Raw genomic sequence first — 20257 nt, 5'->3', positions numbered from 1 at the left:
GAGCACCTGAGAGCCTGGCTTCTTAGGGAGGTGTGCAGACTGAAGGCCCTACTTCGCCACAGAGACGCACAAACTGTAGGGCCTGGTATGTACAGGGTGTGTGTGGGGTGCAGTAGAACACTTGATTTCCACAGGGAAGGCATGCACAGGAGGGCTGTGTTTTCATGGCTGTTTGACGGACTCAGATACATATATATGTACTTCAGCATAATCTATGTGTTGGGGGTTCACAAAATGTACCCCTGATGGGGACACATCACACCCTTTACAACTGGGAGCAAAAGCAATAACATTATTGCCTGTTATTTTAAAATCTCGCTCTGAGGTGGCGCAGGCAGGAAGCAGAAAGCTCCAGCACTCTGGAGGGTGTTCAGACGCCCACCTTGCTTTTTAGCACTTTCTGCTTCAATTCCTCACCCCCTTCCCGTCAGTATAAAACCCCATTAAAGTAATCAAAACGAGACAAGTTCAAAGCTACTGACTGGGTTACGGATCTGTGAGGAAAAACATATCGCACTCTGGGAAGAGTGGTAACAAGTGGCGTTTTGTGAATTCGACATTTTGGCAGCCATGCTTTTAAATTCATGCGACTGCTAGGCGTCTTCCAGTGTCCACACTGGGGAGTCACCGCAGCAGGGAAAGCGAAGAAGGACTTTTGTGTAGTTTGCTGAGTAATTCTTACAGGAATACAAAAAGGGATGCCCGGGCTTCTGCCTGGGTATGCATTGGGTGTCCCATCTAGTAAGTGTGCTATGCAGGGGCAGGAAGGACAGGATCAGAAGGCAGAACTGATGTCCCCTGTGCGTCCCAGCAGAGCTGAGCAGACCTCCGGAGAGAGGGCTCTGGGGTCATCCAAGGAAACCACACGGTCATAATGTAACTCTTGTCATGAAACAGCTTCTTAGTTTGCAGCATTGTTCTTCTCTCATAGGTGCTGCCAGTGGATGCTAACGAGTCAGTGTCATAGGGGGATGGGCAGGGATAGTCCTGTGGTGATTTTCTTGAAGTGTCCTTTCTGCTCCTTCTGTCTTGCCTAGGGTGGCTGCAAATGCTTAGGGCTCTCAAGGCAGACTTTAGGTCTGCATACTTCCTAAGCACACTGGGTTCTGTGAGGCAATACCTAGGGACTTGAGGGTAAAGTCCTGACTGAACAGGAGTGAATGCTAAGGAGAACAGAGGCCAGTCTGCACAGGCACATTACCTGGACGTTGGAGTCCTGGACCAGGCAGAGTTGTTCCTGGATCTTATGAAGCTCTTCCTGCTGCCACCGAATGTTGGCCTGCAGGATCCGTGTCCTCTGCTCCAGTTGGTCTTTAATGGTCTGGAACATGCTGAATTGTGCTGAAAACTTCAAAAGGAAGTAAAAAAAAATTCAAATCAAAGAGTTATTTCAGCCTGAGACCACCTTTGCCAGCATTCAGATCAGTCTTAAATACTTCTTTCCTGTCCCTTGGTCGCTGTTCTCAGGATCTCTGAGAAAACGACTGTTCGGCTCTGAAGTGACAAGGTGTCTAGCCAGCGTTCCTTGTGCTAATGATGACAGCAAGCCCCTCTGTCACCCTAAATCGGAACCTGGTGCTCTCCTACTGGGCCTGGATCTATCAAGGTCTTCTTACCCACCGCCCCCCAGGCTCACTGTCTGTCTCACAGGCTCAAGCAGCATAGAGCTATGGGGAAGGACACAATCGCTGCCTGATGCTTGCCTCAAGGATGCCACTGGCATAAGCCATTCATTATATGAGAATTTCTTAAAGAATACAGTAGTTAGGGCTGAGTAGATGGCTTAGCATTAAGAGTATTTGATGCTCTTGCAGAGGACCCTGGCTCAGCCATCTATGTGGTAGCTCACAACTGTCCCTTAACTTTGCCTCCAAGGGATCTAATGCTCTGCGGCCTCTGCGGGCACTTGTATGCACATGGTGCACATAAACACAACACACACACACACACACACACACACACACATGCAAGAATAAAAAATAAATCTTAAAGAAATGCAGTTGTTATCAGGTATAGAGCATACTATAGACCAAGAACAGTTATTATTAAGTAAGTTTTAAGACATGAAAAATTAGAATTTCCTACCATTAGGCATTATGAACCTTTTGTTTTTATTTTTGTTCTTTTTTTTAGATGTAAGGCCCAGAAGCAAAAGGGAGTCTCATTTCTTGTTTCTTTGGATTGAAACAAATCACTAATTTCCTACCAAAAGTGTCTCAAGGACTTGAAAAGGAAAACCACTATTCCGATTTCTTCCCCCATGAGGCTAAAGATGGACTATTTTAATTAGGAGACTGGCTGAACAGCTTTGATATCACTGCTCAAGCCAGACGCTAGCAAGAAGCATATGCTAACACACGTCTTTCTTATTCCAGGAAAGCATCCGAGACCACTTCTACGAGGGCATATGTTCCAAAATGTTCCCATCAGCCATCTCAGATCTGCACAGAGAGAGAGAGAGACAGCCAAACGTGGAGAGGATGAGGTTCTGGTGAACAGCCATCTGGGATCCAGGTATAACTTGGGGCCAGAGACTGGGACAATGCCAAATGCCCATGAAGGAGCTGACGTCAGAGCTCTGGGCTCCATAGCACATACACGTGAACCTGTGCACTCCTCCCCAGGACAAGAGTGGGCGGCCCGATGCTCAGCCTCTTGTCCTGTGCCAGGCCGAGTTACATAGCTCTCCTCTAAAACTCACATGTAAGTCTTTTTTTCTATTATCCATTCATCTACCAGTTTCCTAGCCACTCTTCTGGGCCAACACAAGGAGCACCTCCCCCAGAAAGTGGCCCCGTGAGGGCAGTTTCTCTGGTTATATGCCCGCTTCTCCCCACAGCTCTGCAAACTACCGGCATCCCTGCATCTCCAATGCCTTGCTCCTGAACTGACCCAAACCCAAACAAGAACCCACAGAGTGTTGTTGAAACTAGTAAGGAATCACTTAGTGGAAGCAGAGCTGTAATGCACTTTTTTCAAGGACCGTGATATTTATAGTAATGGATTAGTAGCTTCTAGATACTAAAGTTTGGAGTTCTTTGAAATGAAAGGAAGACAGACAAATACAATGATAGAGATGACTATATGAAGATGACTGTCAGACATGGGGAAAGAACATGAAGCGGGAGAAGACCCCTGTGGCTGTTGAGGACAGGTGTGATACATTGTTACACGTCTCCTGTTGACTTTGTGGTAAAATCCCCCACCTAGGGCCTTAGCTGATACATGCATGTGCACTACACAGCTGCGTGAGAAGATTCAGCAGCCCAGAAAACACCTCTTCTCTGTCCTGTCTCTGACTCACCTGTGTCACTGGAGCAGGTGGACTCTGCAAGCCGGTCTGAGGCAGGCTCTGCAGCAGGAGTTGCTTTGTGAGGTCGCAGGAGGCTGAGGAATGCAGAGCAGTCTGGGGAGGGGAGGAGAGAATAGGACTTTTGTTAAACAGCCGCTTCTGAGCTGCTCTGGGCAGGGCTTTCTGTAGGTTCCGTGTTCCAGCTGCAAGTCCTAGGATGAAGACTTTCAGAAAGTTCCAGACCTCTATTTCCTGGCTGCACTGATTTCTGTGCAAGACATGTAGTTAGGAGCGACTCATGGCTGGTGGAAGAGCCATGCGGCTCTTGAGCGGGTTTCAGGTGCTCTGAGAGTGCACGATCCCTACCACTACGTGGTGGTGCGTGCGCTAGGCAAGGCCACTGCTGTCTGCCTGTGCTCGGCAGCTCCTCTTTCCTTCTGCTGCCCCTTCCTCGACAGACTCCTTCCTGCAGGACCAAGGTACTCATTCTGAGGATGCTGTCATTGAGCATTTCCTGATCACTTGGGTGGATGCTGGGGAACAACTCGGAGAAATAGGAGAGAGGACAACTGCTAGTCTCGTGGGCTATTAAGTGTTTTTAGGGGATTAGGAGGAAGACTCCTCTGAAGTGATCCTCATAGGTGCCTAGTCCCTGGGGACTATAAAAGCAGGTTGCATAGAAAGCGTCACCCAGGAGAGCAATGGCGGACTGAGGGGGGCAAGGCGGCAGGGAGGAGGTGTGCGTGAGAAATGTCAGCTGCAGGCTCACCAACCAGGTGCTCTTGTGACCTCTTCAAGCTGTGTCCCCTGAACATCTGGGGGAGACAGAAGCACAGCAGGCCACCATCCATGACAACATATGGCCTGCTGATGACTTTGTACAGGGCCATCACTCTGTGGTGTTATGGAGAGGTTTGGCATATATCAACAGTGTAGCCTGACACCAGTTTTCACAGCCACAGGTGAAATGAGATTTAAGCAGGAGGGCCCCCAAGAGGCTTGGGAGACACCCACCCTCATGATTGAAGCACCGAGTACTATTCTTAAAATCACTTGAATTCTGTATTCTTCAAGTACATATCCATGCTCATTTTGTGGTAAGATGTCTAACATTAGTTGCTAAGCAAATGCAGTGACGTCACGACCCCTGCCTGCAATACCTGCCCTCCCTGCCTACCCCTCTGGTCACCTCCATCCCAAAGTAGAACCTATTCTCCGAGAAGACTCAGTGTGTTCCCATGTCCCACGTCACAGGGCAGCACTCCCCCCACTGAGAAGATGTGGTCCCCCACACACCGGCATTGTGGCTGCCTGGCTGAGCCCCTGCACTGGTAACTCCTGGGGTAGGGTGGCCGGTCTTGGCAAAGCTGTGGTGCTGTTCTCAGCCATCAGCTTGGTTGGAGTGGCTGTAAGAAAAGGAGAGATGGTTTTTCTGATTCACAGACACTTCCCAGCTACCTCAGCGGAAGAAAAGACAAAGGCCTGAGGTTGAGATCTCTATGCAGAGCTTAAGCCAAACCATAAACGCCCAACCAGGAAGCAGGCAGGGGACATACAAGTTGTCCTAATGCTCCATTTCTATCATTTGGTCCAACCACCACCCTGTTCAAACACCTCACATAGTCTGACCTGAATGTCACCCACTCTGTCATGCTCAGAACACAGACAGGGAACAGTGTCCTGGCCTAGCTCTTACCACAACTTGACATAGGCTAGAGTCATTTTAGAAGCGGGAACATCAATTGAGAAAATGCCTCCACCAGATTGGCCTATGGGCAAACCTGTGGTACATTTTCTTGATTGATGATGTGATGTAGGTGGGGGCCACCCCTGGGCTGGTGGTCCTGGATGGCAGGCTGAACAAGCCACAAGGAACAAGCCAGTCAGCAGCACTCTTCCTCCACAGCTTCCACATCAGGTGCTGCTTTGAGTGTCTGCCCTGATGATGTCCCTGGATGACACACTACAACTGTAATAGGAAATAAACCCCCTCCTCCACAGTTGACTTTTTGGTCATGGTGTTTTTGTTTTGTTTTGTTTTACACCCTGTGCATTCTGGGTAAAGGTGGCCTGACCCAACTCAGTCTGGGACTCTGTGTGACTCTGTGCCCCTGGTCTGATGGCCCCATATTTACCCGTCCATGGAATGGTACTCACAGGTGGGTTCTGACATGGCTGTGTGTGAGGACTTGTGGGAACTCCTTGAGGAGGCTGATGGAGAAGGGCTGCTGGGAAGACCTGAGGCGCCCATGTCAAGTGCATTAAAGGGCTGTGGAGGCTCTAGGCTTGAGTCCTTTTCCTGAAACACACACATGTGCATATGAGCTCGTGCGAGCAGATAGACAAACAGACACACAAATAAAAATAAGCTTCAGCATTAAGATTCCATGAATGAGTGGAAAATGTGACCTTAGTTCTAGTACATAGAAGAATTTGGAAGAAAGTGGGAGAAATGCTCTATCATCTTAGGAATCTTTCTAGATACATTTGGGTACAGTAGATAGATACTCATGTGTTGTACCATCACCAAGAGGCTTTGTCTTACAAACCACTTTTATTTGCACCTTCTTTCTCTTTTATTTTGATTTTTTTATATTCCCTCCACTGACCTTACATTTTATTTGTTCCTTAAAACAGTTATCTCATTGACAAGTATTGTAGTTTTCTGAAATGAGAGATCAGAATGCAGTAGGGCTACCATTAGTGATGGCTTGTTAACATGGCGATGAGATACAGGGCACTGGGCCATCACAGGGTTCTTCCTTTGCTGCCGTGCACACTTGCTCTCTGCATGGGTAAAAAGCTATGGTCTCTCATTGTTTGATATCTGACTCTTATCTGGTCCTGGCTTCCAGGTCGTGTCTACTCCAAACAAGATATGACGGGAGAGAAAGCAGCTTTGATGGACAGGCTACAAACCTTTATGGCGTAAGAGTCATAGTGTATGCAAATAGGTTATGATTTTTTTTTTAAGCCAAAGAAGAAAACACAGTGTTTATTCCCCTAAGTCCTGTGGCAACCCAGAAGGGAGAAATTACCGCACCCATTGTGTAATGACCACCCACTGACTTGGGTATTCAGTTTCACATATGTGAGTCCATGTGTTGTTCTGACTTTAGATCGGTTGCTACCATGATGTGTATGTTTGTGTGTGTGTGTGTGTATGCATGCACACGTGCGCACATCTATGTGAGTGTAAATATGTGTATGTGTGTGAGTGTGTATACATGTGTGTGTATGTGAGTGTGAATATGCACGTGTGTATGTGTGTATACATGTATGTGCATGCATGTGTATGTCTGTGTGTGTGTGCGTGCCCCCCATAAAGAGGACCGGCATGACTGATATGTGACCTACAATCTTTTCTGTCAAACAGGATGGCAGGATGCACCTGTATGTGTGGTGGGAAATGTCATTTGCTTAGTGACAATCTCCTTAGATAAGGCTGGTCCAAGGGTCACTGCACCATACCACAGTGAATCACATATTCCTGATCAGCCAAGAGAATTGGCCCCAGGAGTGAGCATGCACACGGAGGGGCATTCATTCACAGGCACTGCTAGCATGGAATATCACAGCCAACAATGGAATCTGCATTTCACAGACATGTCAGTCAGTGGAGCATTAAATGTCCCTCAGACAAGATCACCACAGAGTGAGAGGCAACATCATAGAGGTTTCACTTCAAAAGGAGGTGTTACCTTTTCACACAGAAACCCGAGAGAGAGACACATTTCTGTTTCGCTGATGGGTACATATTATATTACTCTGTGGTTGATGTATGGTGTGTCTAACACCTGTCTAACGCTAGCTGAATTCCATTCTCTGACCCGACACTGTGACAGAGTGTGATGTGGGAAGCAGACATTTCACTAAGTGATGGCAGCCATTCAGGTAAGGATGGGTGGGGAACACTTACAGAGATCAGGTGAGCCTCTGTAGACAGGGCTCTCTGATCCTTGAGGGTGATTTTTCCTTCCTCCCAATTTCATCCACAAGGGATGACAGATGTTTCTATTGATCACAGATAGGCTGGCAGGCTGCTGCAAAGCCTCTGGTCAGATTCCGGAATCTAAGTTTCTGGACACCCTAGAACTTGAACGACTCTGCTGCCAAGCATTCACCCAGCTTTCAACATATCCCCCAAAAAAGGGTTTATCCACAATTGATGAAAAGAAATCCTTATTTCATAGATTGACTGGCAGCACTTGCTTTCTTGAAAGAACGCAGGCTCATCTAGCTGATAATTTCTTAGCATAGGACATTCTTAGCTTTCTTTCTTTTCTTCTTCTTCTTTTTTTTTAATCTTATAATGTTTCTACTTGTTGTATAAATGACCTTTGAGACCCAAGGCTCTGGCCTTCATAGTTTCTTGGCACTGTGTGAGGAAAAGTCTGGACAGATGGGACCAGAGAACTCAGGGTAGAGAAAGGAAGGAGGTGGTGGGATTGGTGGACTGAAGGATCCTTTTTACATCGGCATTCCTGACAAAGCTGATGCTAAGGTGGCTACTAACTAAAATCTTGTGACACCTAGTCAGAAACTACAGGGAGGGATGGGGCGGTAGCTTCACATGGATTGCACTCCTAGTACCATAAAGCAAGATCAAAGCTGGGGAGTGCAGGGGGCACAGGCTAATAATTGGAAGCAATACAATAAAGCTTAGTCTAAGAGAGGGATGTAGGCCTTGGATTGTTCCACACTCTAGTGGGTGATGGAATTGCTCTCTGGCACTTTATCTGTGGCTTTTTATAGCCATCATTGGAAGGCTGGGAAGTTGCCAAGCCATTCCTTGAGTCCAGAGGCTGTTTTTGAGCCAGCTTTTTACAAGCCTGTCCTTGAGTACCCATGCTTCCATGCTCATCGGAGGGAAGGGAGAGAGCACACAGCATCTACCTCACGGGACCATCCTGGAAGGCAAATGAGCAAACACCCACAAGCTATCGGGAGAGCTATGGGTCTCCAGCGAGGGCTTAGTCCAGATGAATCCATCCTTGCTAGCCTGGTATCTATCAGAATGGGATAGATGGCACCACCCATGGGAGGTGCCACTGCTTAGCCCTTCCCTCTAGCAGGGATGAACTCACCTTCACTGCAGAGGGGTGCATGGCCTCTGTGGGTGGGTCTTCCAGAGCCAGCTCCTGTCTCCTTTCCACTCGAACATCTGCGTAACTGCTCAGAAAAGAGAAACCACTGTGAAGCCTGGACATTCCAGGAAGGCAATGCCCATGGGGACACATGGAGCTTTCTATATAAAACCTACTCATAGAATGTGTGGCCCAAGGAAGCCCATCTGTGACCTGCTCAGAGGACCGAGTCTCATTCCTGCCTAATTGCCTTGCAAAGATTTTAATATTATGTACCAGCTATTTTCAGTTCTGGCCTGGGTTTATTTCTCTCCCCTCTGTTCTCTATCCCTTTATTACCTGAAATCTACAGATACGTTAGCTTTTAAGATATACTTTTGTTTGTTGCTAAGCTTCTGCTTGTAAAGAATTAAAAAGTGTGCTTCAGGCCAGGCGTGGTGGTGCACGCCTTTAATTCCAGCACTCAGGAGGCAGAGGAAGGCAGATTTCTGAGTTCAAGGCTAGCCTGGTCTACAAAATGAGTTCCAGGACAGCCAGGGCTATAAAGAGAAACCCTGTCTCGAAAAACAAAAACAAAAACAAAAACAAAACAAAAACAAAACAAAAACAAAAACAACCCAAAAAACCCCCACCAAACCAAAAAAACAAAACAAAACAAAACAGAAACCTGTGCTTCAAACATGTTCATTATGTATATACAAAGAAACAAACCAAGACCTAGACAGTCCCAGGCCACTGCTGAGTCTAGGGACCCACTTTGTCTACTGTAGATAACTCTATGGTGCAGTCGCAGGATTAGGAGGAGCCTGGGATGAGAGCCTGGAGTGTCTGAGCCCTGGTTTATCTCCTCGGCTCAGTCCTCATGCTCTCCCAGACCTAGCTTCTTCCTACGATGCGGGAGGAAGGAGAGAGCAAGGGTGTCATGCATCCTCTCTGAGAGACTGAGCAGCCCACTGGAAAAGACACAGTCTGAGAGGCAATGAACGACTACTAGCCACAAGGCCACAGGCCACGAGCCACTGACTGAGAAAACCCAAGAGGATGGGCTGGGAACCAAAGAAGGAGTCTGAGCATGAGTGCATGTTGTGATAAAATGAGATGTAGTCAATGGCTGAGAAAGGCCAGTGCTTCCCTATTCTCCTCCTACTAATGCACATTTATATATGCAGAGACGTGTGCCAATCTTCATATGTGTTACACATATATGTATATGTAACATATACATATACACACATACACACATATACATACATATATAAGCATACACACATATACACATATACATAATATACATATACACACATACACATATACATACATATATACATATACATACATATATAAGCATACACACATATACATAATATACATATATACATATACACACATACACATATACATACATATATAGGCATATATGCATATATACATACACATACAAATACATATTATCCCTCTATAGAAGCTCAAGTCCCTAATATAAAACGGGGTAGCATTGCAATCACCCTCTTGCAAACTTCACACACAGGTAGTTTCCTTTTAACACACAGTGCAATACAATGTAAATGCTTTGCACATAGCTGCTATACTATGCTCTTTACAAAGAGTGAGAAGAAAAAAATGCTTGTCTATCTTTAATATGAATTTAATTTAAAATACTTTCCATCAGTGATTAGCCATATATGGATGTAAAATCTACTTGATAGAAGGATGGGCTATTTATTATTTTATTAATTTGTTTTTCCAAGACATGGTCTCACCTTCAGCCCAGGCTGGCCTCAAACTGGAGATCCTCCTGACTCAGCTTCTCATGCTAGGATTATAGGAGCATGCCACTGTGCTGGGCACAAAGTCTTTCTTCTAAACCAGCCTCAGGTCAGCTAGTTGTCATGGTGTGTCTGTGCTGGGATGGAGGGGGAACGGCCACTTCCCTTTACCTCTGAGAGCTGGGAACCCACAGGGGATACATCTATGCTATTCGGATATATTGTTACCCTTTGACTCCCTGCTTATCCATACTGAACTGAGGGCTCCCCAAAGTTGCTAGGGACCCCTAGGGCCAGTTTCCTACAGGCAGCCCAGATGTTCTCTTAATACTATCTCAGTTGCCAGCAGGGTTTTTTGTTTTTTGTTTTTTGTTTTTTGTTTTTTTTTTTTTTTTTGCCTTAAAGAAAAACAACAAAAAAAAAAAGAAGTATGTGTTTGAGTTATTTGGTGACAACATTTTAATTTTCCTCTCAAAAACAGCAACAAGGAAAAGCTGGGGGCTGGAGAGAGATGAGGGAAAAATATGTAAGTAGGTCACTGAAGCAGGAACTCACTAAGTAATATCCTGGCAGCTTTCAAACGGGTTTGACTGAGAACTCACAGGAAGTTCCAGGCCTGGAGGAGAGGGGTGTCTACCTGGGCAGGGGCTGAGTTCTGACTGTCCAGCTTGCTGCAGATGCCAGCCGGAATTTCTCCTCTCATACAGGGTGTACTTAAGGTGGCCCCTGGTCCTTCCCTATCCCTGGGGGAACCTCACCCACCTTCCCAGACACCTCCCAGAGGCCCAGGCTACTCAGTACCTGACCACTGAGTGTGTGCATACGATGAACTCAGGCTTGGAGTTCCATTGGTGGTAGGTGATGTAGTAGTGGGTTTGCAACCAAATCCACTGCTGCCCTTTGGTTAGAAACCGGTAACAGCACGACTTCCCTTTGCCAAACTGCATCACTAGGAGGAGAAACAGCAGACTCTGTATGAAGTATGCACTAATGTAAAAGTGACCTTTCCCCCAAAACTTACAACTAAAATTCAAACACTGTAGGAGACAGCACCAAATATTGCTTATTTTCCTGGTAGCATCATACTTTAAGGGACTGTTACCATACTATCTAATACTCTTGGGGAGGGTTGTGGGGTCCTGGGGATTGAGTTTGGGGCCTCATACTTATTAGGCATGTGCTTTGACTTAGTCATATTCAGTCAAATGGAAGAATTCTTAATACAGCGATCTGTATGCTCCCAATTGCACAAAGGCTTAAAAAGCTCTTCCTCACGAGATGGCACACAAGGATAGATTTTCCTGAGGCTTAAGTAAAAGGAGGCCCTGGCTTTCTTGGGACTCATCTTCCTGCTGGAGGTACAAAGCCTTTGGACCTTCAAGAGCCGGGCAGAGGAGTGAGCATCCAGACGCTGGGAGAAGTGGACCCAAAATAGACCTGACAACTAGCTACTGACGGACAGACTCTCCAGCTGTCGTCCACAGTTGAGTCTCAGTCTACACCGTTTTAGAATAGAGTCTGGCATGGCCGCCTACAGTCCAGGTCTTCCCTGCAGCTGCATAACTGCCTGGAGTTTTGTCTACAGATGGCTGCTTGTGGGGAGGGGAGGATCCAGGACAGAATGCACACCAGTGGTTCATTAGCTCACGTGAGGCAGACAGATAAATTATGGATCTGAGGAAGAAGACCAATTTGGATTTTATTGCCACAGGGCTCGCAATTTAGCATCTTGTAATGAAATCCATCTCGAAGAGTCTTACTTAAGGAAGTGGGGCTAGCAAAGGGAACCATGGCCTCAAAACAATGTAGTTCTGAGCAGGGAGGGCCAACAAACGGAAGTGTGGGCTCTACAAAGCAAGCACAGATCTTGCCAGAGCCACTGGGCAAGTCTTACAGATGCTCAGTGTAATTTTTTAACCTGAAAGGCTTCTCTATGCTACAAGAGTCAGAGGCAGCCAGAAGTTTAAAACAGACATGCTTCTCCTATCTGAATGTGCGTCCCAACCCTGATCCCTGGTGAAGGGAGCCTGAGAGTCTATACTAAAGCTAATCTGGTGCTTATGCGGCTTGTCTAAGCTATATTTTGAGGAGCAAAGGGTGACGGTTAAGATGGACTTTATATCCCAACAGACCTTAGCTGCAATTTCAGCATGCTCCTCTGTTAACAAGGACAGCACAGAAAGGAAGTCCGAACAGCTCCTATAGGTAAGGCATCTACGGAAGACCAATGTCCACGGACCATTTATCAGAAGCCATAGCTCAATGTTATGGAAACTGTTTTTACCCAAAGCTGAGCCTTGGTGCCGAAAATCACTCTGAGTGGTTGTTTCTTCTTGTGAATGAGAACTGGAAAAGTTTGTAATTCTTGCTTTCCTGGGGCATGTATGTGGCCTACTCTAAATGCTTGCTGGAGTGCTCCCCTCTTCTGTGGCACAGAGCCTTTTCTGACTTTTCCCTCAGTGTTGGAGGTGCCCTGCAATCCCCTCAAGATCCTGCGCATACCCCTTCCACACTGGCAGCATCTTGCAAAGTCATCTGCTTCTGGACTTCTCAGCAGACCTCACCGTGGAGGGCAGCCAGGAGATGCTGGTCACAGTTCCGAGCATCTTTTGGGTGAATGTCCAAAAGAATGTTTACTGGGAAAGTCAGGCTACAGAGCCACTCCCTTGAGAATGTTGTATTTAGGGAGGCCAGGACATCAACCTTAGCCTTGTGGTCTGCCTCAAGAGCAGGCAGAACATTTGGTATTTTATCTTTCAAGTGCATTCCATAGCCTAAAAGAAAGTCTAGCCCTGCCTTAATTTTTTGATTAGGATTAATAAGCATGACTTTCTGGATGATAGCGGAATGTTGCTAGGGATCTGGGCAATATTAATTCCATGTTGGACCCATAGGGCTAAGTATAGGAACGAATTCCAGTAGTCCTCATGATTACTGCATGGGACACCATGCCTGGCCCACCATGGCAAGCAGGGCTTCCAGGGCCACAGAATCCTGCTGTTTGGGCCCTGAAAAGCAAACACAAGACTCCCGGTCCGGCAGGTGAGTGTACGGTACTCACGATGCTGGTGGCACCTGGCCAGGAGCTCCAGGTCATCAATGTGGTAGTAGTCGTAGCCTGAGGTGCCAAGTACTTCAAAGGGCAGGTATCCTATGATTGGAGGAGCTCTGCAGGGAGACATGGGGAACTCTTCAAGCACAACTCACAAACTGGTTGTTAACAACTCAGTTTGCAAGCTTAGTTTCCATGGAAGCCTCATTTATCAAGAACCAGGGGGCAGGAAACCAGCAATGTAGCAATGCAACAATGTAACAATGGTTAGGGCCAGAGAGTCTTTGTAAAGAACCGGTTTGTTTCAGCGTATAGGCACTCCAGTCCTTGGGATAACCTGGCCTGAATGATAATAAGAACTTATAGATATTGAAGAATTTAAACAGCTGGAGACTGATCCAGCCCAATGCCCCAATTAAAGGTTGGGGAAGGGTGGTTGCGCATTCATCAGCTGTGATGCTGTGAAGGAAAGATGAAGAATTGGGCTGAAGGATCAAAGGGCGATGAAAGAAATCAGAGAATTTCTCTCCTCACATTTGTTTCTTGCCAATTGGAAACTAGAAATGGCCTGAGTTAGGACCACCCCAAAGACATCTTGGGGCTAAGGCATCACTCTGAACATAGGACCCGATCGCAAGTGGGACAGGCACAAGGATGTCAGGGTACCGGCCTTCCCCTTAGCTGGGAACAACTGTTCCTATTGCCAAGGAGTCCTTCCCCTGTCAGGGACCAGGCTGGACTTTATTCTCCCAAGTGGAGCCTGGCTCATGCAAACAACAGTTGAAAAGGACCCAACTCAAATATGTTTTTCTTCTCCTCACAAACCTGTGATCCAGAAATAAAAATTTCCATTCCAAGCTATGCCTCGAAGTGAATTCCTCTAAAGGTTCGTCAGCTACACACATTTCCTGTGTTGGAAAAGGAAGAAGAAGAAGAAGAAAAAAAAGGCAGAACGTTACTTGGGGTGCCAGATGCTTACCCTAGGTTGGTTCAAAAGGAATGAAGGATGGATAATACAAATTAAAACTGTTCTGAGCTAATCTCCAAATAGTGCTGTACCGAAATTTGTCATCTGTAGCTAATTCCCGTATTAGCTGATCCTCAATTCATTTCACAAATTGGGAAAAGAACCTAGGAGCCACACAGTGGCTTCCCATTCCCCCTCCCCTGCTTCCCATTCTCTGGAATTGTGGCAAACACGTGGAGATGGCTTTTCATCGGAATCTGAATTACTAACTTAATTCCATCCACATTTGTACCAGAGATGTGAGTCGAGACCACAGAAGGGAAATACAATCAATGCTCGTGTTTTTTTTTTTTTTTCCTTGACTCACAGTCTGAGCCACGCCTACTTAGCACACAATGGTATTTCGACCATTCGACGCCTGCAGTTAGCCTCCATCTCTGTGAACCTATCAGCAGTGGGTGCTTCCTTCAAACTAAACAATCCACAGGAACCTGGGACTTGGGATGGGTCCTTGGGGGCGGGGGCAGGCACAGAAACTAGACATTTAGAGTTTCGAAAACTAATTTTTAAAACGAACTCTACTGCAATTTTATTCTCTTCCACAAGGATGATAAATGGCTCGTAGCCAAGTTGACATCGATGAACGAGGTCCCCATGACATCACTGTCAGGGACTTGCCTTTAAGAACTGCGGGGTTGCCAGGCGCACGGTGGCGATGAAGCAGACGTCCTTTCCTAGGGGTACATGGCAGGGTCTTGAAAGGGTGTTGTCAAAGCCATTACAGGAGGGGCTAGGCACTGAGATGGAGAAAGACACACGAGTTAGCCCTGCCTGGTAACACTAGCTAACCCTTACCCGACACTTCCTACTTTCAGGAGTTTTTGTATCCTAACTTGCTCTGTTTTTATGACAACCCGATGATTAAGGTACACCTGTTACTCCCATGGAACACACATAAGGAAAGGGAAGCACTTGTTTTAAGTCATCTTCCTAGCAGCTGAACTGAGAATCCAGTCCATGCTAGTAGTCACCATGCCCCACTGACCTTCACTTCCACAAGCTATTCAAAATTTCCTTTGTGTTGGAGAAACTGATCTATAATGCAAGGCCTCCTTCTACGGAAGCGGTTCTCAACCTTCGGAGTGTCGTCACCCCTTTAACATAGCTCCTCATGTTGTGGTGAGTCCAACTATAAAAATTATCTCGTTGTTACTTCGTAACTGTGATTTTGTTGCTGCTAAGAATCATAATGTAAATGTATGGTATGTGGGAGATCTTTAAAAGGGTTGTTCAACCCCCAGAGGGGTCACGGCCCATAGGTTGAGAACTGCGGTCTACAGGTGAGGAGGGCTAGATGTTGACATCTGCTGATGTTCTAAGGTAAATTCCATAGTCCAGCTTGTTCCCATTACAGATCATCCCATGGAAAGAAGTGGTCTCTTCTCAGGCATGAAGGGTCTGTCATCTTAGGGAGTCTGGAATGACATAGGGCCTGGGTCCCTGAGAAGATGTCCTTGGGATGTAGGTAGTTACAGCTTGGGACTTGGATATCCTACAAACACCTATGTGGTAAAGGCTCAGTTTCCAGTTTGGTGCTGCCTGGAAGTGGTAGAACCTCTGAGAGGTGGTGCTTAGTGGGATGTCCTTGGCTCCTGGAGTTCTGCCTTTGGAAGAGATGGTTAGACTCTGATTTCATCCATACTGTCTCTCTCCCAGCCGCCTATTAAGCAGCTCTGCTCTGACGTGTGCTGTGTGCTCCCTGCGATGATGATCCTCCCCAGCACAGGCCACAGAGCAACAGGACAACCGAGCAACTCTGAAACTCTGAACCAGACGCACAGAAAACTTGTTAAATGTTGGTACCAGCCATGTATTAAGCAGCTTTGAGGAGACTGAGGCCTGGAAAAGTCGCTCAGAGAGAAGCTATTGGAACGAGAGCCCCACTGGTCTTTGCACGAACCCAGGTTCATAGGGAGTAAAGGTTTACCCTGGACTCCCAGTGCACCCCCTAAGATGCCACTTGGCATCAGTGAAGTCCTTCCTGGAGGCCACCAGACCTTTCTTCAGGGTGACTGTGGAGAACTAACTGCCATTCTGGGCCAGAAAAATTCTATTATCTTGATTGACTTTGGTGAGGAAAGAACCCAGTAAAATATGAAAATAACCAAGTTGGCACATCCACAGAATCCTCAAATTCCAATGTCTGGCTGGCTCCCCTAGAACCTCTGGTTTGGCTACTTGGGCTCTGTCCAGATCACATAATTTAGGCATGGGCACTTTCCAGAGCTCCACTGGCTAACCATACGCCAGGTCCAAGGATTTCTAGAATAGAGGACCATACAACCTCTTCTTTAAAAATTATGACTGGTTACAGTTGGCTCTTTACAACTGTGACTTCTGAATCTGGAAAATAGACCAACTATGGATCCCATATATCTGAAAAAAGCCACTATATATTTATTGAATGCACACACACACGCAAACACATCTTTTCAACATCATTGTTTCCCAAGGAATTGAATAAAAGCATGTAGCATTTACATGGTGCTAGGCACTGAAAGTCATCTAGAGATGATTTAAAATATATGGGGTGTGTGGGTGCTATGAAAATATCAGACTGTTTTATATAAGGGGGCCAACCAGCCATGGGTTTTGGTGTCTAATGTGTCTGGGGACAACCCCCCAGTGGACAGTGACAAGTGACTATTTAACCTGTGCTTTCTACACTCACAGATTTCAGTATCATTATGCCTTCCAATTTAACCAAAAGCATATGGAACATCGGGAAACCAAATGCGTTTAAAATGAAATCCTCAGGATTATAGTTTAGCTTTCCAATCACTTTTTTTTTGTTTTCTATATTTATAGGTTTGCAAATGATCCTATAATTTGGTCTGCTCTCCGCTGACATGAATAAATTCACTTTACCAAACTCATTCTCTGAATCCACTTGCATAAATACTAATAAATGTTTCCAAACACAAACATGAGGTGCGTAAAATGGCAAGTAGTGATCTCGAGAGAGCTCACATCTGGCGTGAGCTGGCTTAAGACAGTTGTAGGCTTGTTGTGTGGGGTGAGCCAAGAGATTTATCAAGGGGAAGGAAGACAATCCCACACAGGGAAGGTCTGCAGACGTGAACATCTGTGTAATAAAAAAAAGACATTAAAAATTTCCCAGATGTGAAATCCTCTCTGCTCGAATTGAAGAGACATTACCCTGCCAGATAATTACCTCATAAAATTCTCTTGACTCTTTTTGGGATACTGAGACCTTGGAAGCAAATTTCTGAGGACCCACTAGGGACTTAAGGCGGCATCCTTCTCTCTCTACTGATGTACCTGGTTTGAGCTACCCCTTAGCTACTGAACCCACAAGCTGCCAGCAAGGACCTTCTCCCTGATTTCCTGTGGAAAGGGGCAGAAGATGGGGAAGTGGGAAATCCCCACCTAATATGTGTTGTTCCTTCCTCAAGAGCAGCAGAGACTGGCGTGGTGGACATTCAGTGGGATTTTGTACTTCCCACTTGGCCTGGCTGCCTTCCAATAGTTTTTTTTTTTTAAAAGATTTATTTATTTTATGTATATGAGTACATGGTAGCAGGACAGATGGTTGTGAGCCATCTTGTGGTTGGTGGGAATTGAACTCAGGACCTCTGCTCGCTCCAGCCCTGCTCATTCTGGCCCAAAGATTTATTTATTGTTGTATGTAAGTACACTGTAGCTATCTTCAGACACACCAGAAGAGGGTGTCTGATCTCATTACAGATGGCTGTGAGTCCCATTCTGGGATTTGAACTCATGACCTCTGGAAGAACAGTCGATGCTCTTAACTGCTGAGCCATCTCTCCAGCCCGCCTTCCAACAGTTTTATCTGCACTTTTATAACTTCAAAGGCTTCAAAGGTAAAAATCTGACCCGCTCCCTACCCCCCCCGCCCCCCCTCCCCGGTCAATCCTTGCCAAGGATGGTCCTTCATTACAGGTAGCCTACACTTGGGCCCCAAAGTGAGTGTCTGTTTTTCCAAACAAGCTTTCCCTACCCAAAGTCTGAGGCATCTGAGCACCTGATCCACAGTGATAGGAACCAGAGTGAATGTTTTTTTTTTTTTGTTTTTGTTTTTAAAGATTTATTTATTTATATATTTATTTAATTATTTATATGAGTACACTGTAGCTGTACAGATGGCTGTGAGCCTTCATGTGGTTGTTGGGGATTGAATTTTTAGGACCTCTGCTTTTTCCGGTCAACCCCTGCTCACTCTGGTTGGCCCCACTCAATTCGGTCCGCCCAGCTCACTCAAGTCTCTGCTTGCTCTGGCCCAAAGATTCATTTATTATTATACATAAGTACACTGTAGCTGACTTCTGATGCACCAGAAGAAGGTGTCAGGTCTCACTACGGGTGGTTGTGAGCCACCATGTGATTTCTGGGATTTGAACTCAGGACCTTCGGAAATGCTGTCAGTGCTCTTAACCCGCTGAGCCATCTTGCCATCCCCCAGGGTGAATATTTTAATAGAGGTGGAGAGGGGGTAGAGGCCCAGGAGAGGAAGCTCCTTCCCACACTGCTGGTTAACTGTGAAATGATGTTTTACTTGAAGCATAAGGCTCTCACGTATTCCAGAGGCAACACACACACACACACACACACACACACACACACACACACACACACGCTGCACAGTCATACTTAGCACTTAGAATAACTCTCTGGCACTTCAGATCCCAAGGTAGTTTAAAGCCCCTTAATTAAGGATTCAATTACCTATTTAGGTTTAAATAATAGAAAAAAATACATCTAATTACAACTGGCTTCCTTACATCTCAGAAGGATTTGCCACTGACTGTCGGCACAGCCCTGCTTTCTCCGGTTGGCCAGAGACCTTGGAGGCACGCATGGTATAGAGGAGTGTTTATCTCTCTCTCCATTTTGCTTACTCAAAACAGATGCTCTTCTTGCCAAAGGCTGGGGAAGCTGGTCTTTCCACACGAAGCCGGGTCTTGCTTCCCATCTCCAGTGCTGCACAGGGGTCCTACTACACCCAGCGGGTTCTCAGGTTTTCTGGATGACTCCCTCAGGGAGGATGTCTGTTCCACACTCAAACTGAGCTTAGGGCTCCGTTCAGGAAGGAGCATTCTGATCTTCATTGGTAACTGGCACACAGACTTGAGGATCCTAGGGTTGATTGTCCTTTACAGTTCCTCCACTCTGCCACTGTTGGAGGGTTCTGGAAGTCGTTGGCATTCAGGCTAGCTCACTACCCTACCTACTGAAGGATGAACACTGCTCCAAAGGAGGCCCGGGCAGGATGGTGGCTGGGAATTCCATGCTCTATCACCATTAAGGTTTGACAAACAGTGGAAGTGTCTAACAGGGGATCCTACCTGGAGAGTTGAAGGGTGACACAGCTTTAGGTCTTCAGACTTAAATGTTTGGTCCAAAGGTTCCCAAGCTCTGAGCTTTTCTAAGATAGTATCTATCAGTCATGATAAGGACACAGGATGAGTTGCAATAATGGACGAATGGCCTGGGGATCTTAGGTGGAAGGGAACTTATCTCATGGGGTTTAGGAAAGGATGGGGGTGAGATCAGACCTAGCAGTGAATGTTAGTTAGCAGTAAAGAAGGAAGAAAGATGTCCTGACCATGTCCCACTCGGCCAGCAGCTCAGTCATCTCAGCTAAACACTCTCCTTGGATGAGCTGCGATATGCTATTTGCAAAGTCTGTAAGAAAGCATATGACTAGTCCACACAGAATGTAAGAGCTAACTTTCTAGGCATTTCTTGAAACAAATGAGAGACGATGCTGATGGATATCTAGAAAGACGTGGCTTAGCAGTCAGAGGTGAGATTGGCTCAGCAGAAGGAGGTTCCTAACGCTCTAAGTTTGACAGATATTACTATGTGTTTAATTATGGTGTGGAGCCATTGAGAGGTAAATACTTTCCAGTCCATTCATGAGGCATCGTCTCCCACTAATGAAGTGCTAAGTGATTTCAGACTCCATGTTTTCTTCTTTGCAGCTTGCTCTATTAGGTCTGTTTTGAACAGCAAGATGTCAGGGTTTACAGCATGCTCTGTTGGGTGTGT

The 20257-nt window shown here is 46.2% G+C and overlaps 1 protein-coding gene across 2 annotated transcripts in view; it reads right to left on the bottom strand.

Moving 5' to 3' along the window:
- Positions 1-20257, bottom strand: part of Npas2 (neuronal PAS domain protein 2) — a 169539-nt gene that overhangs the window by 23840 nt on the left and 125442 nt on the right. For both annotated transcript variants that reach the window (XM_011238452.3, NM_008719.2), the window contains exons 8-16: positions 14843-14961; positions 14023-14105; positions 13207-13313; positions 10947-11094; positions 8380-8464; positions 5450-5591; positions 4589-4698; positions 3305-3406; positions 1202-1348 (exon numbers count right to left, since the gene is read on the bottom strand). In XM_011238452.3, coding sequence (XP_011236754.1) covers positions 1202-1348; positions 3305-3406; positions 4589-4698; positions 5450-5591; positions 8380-8464; positions 10947-11094; positions 13207-13313; positions 14023-14105; positions 14843-14961 — 1043 coding nt within the window. The remainder of the gene's footprint in view (positions 1-1201; positions 1349-3304; positions 3407-4588; positions 4699-5449; positions 5592-8379; positions 8465-10946; positions 11095-13206; positions 13314-14022; positions 14106-14842; positions 14962-20257) is intronic.

This window comes from Mus musculus, chromosome 1 (genome assembly GCF_000001635.26).
Source record: "Mus musculus strain C57BL/6J chromosome 1, GRCm38.p6 C57BL/6J".
In the NCBI taxonomy this organism is placed as follows: domain Eukaryota; kingdom Metazoa; phylum Chordata; class Mammalia; order Rodentia; family Muridae; genus Mus; species Mus musculus.
Note: the sequence above shows the minus strand (reverse complement) of the source record. Positions and strands in the feature narration are given on the sequence as shown.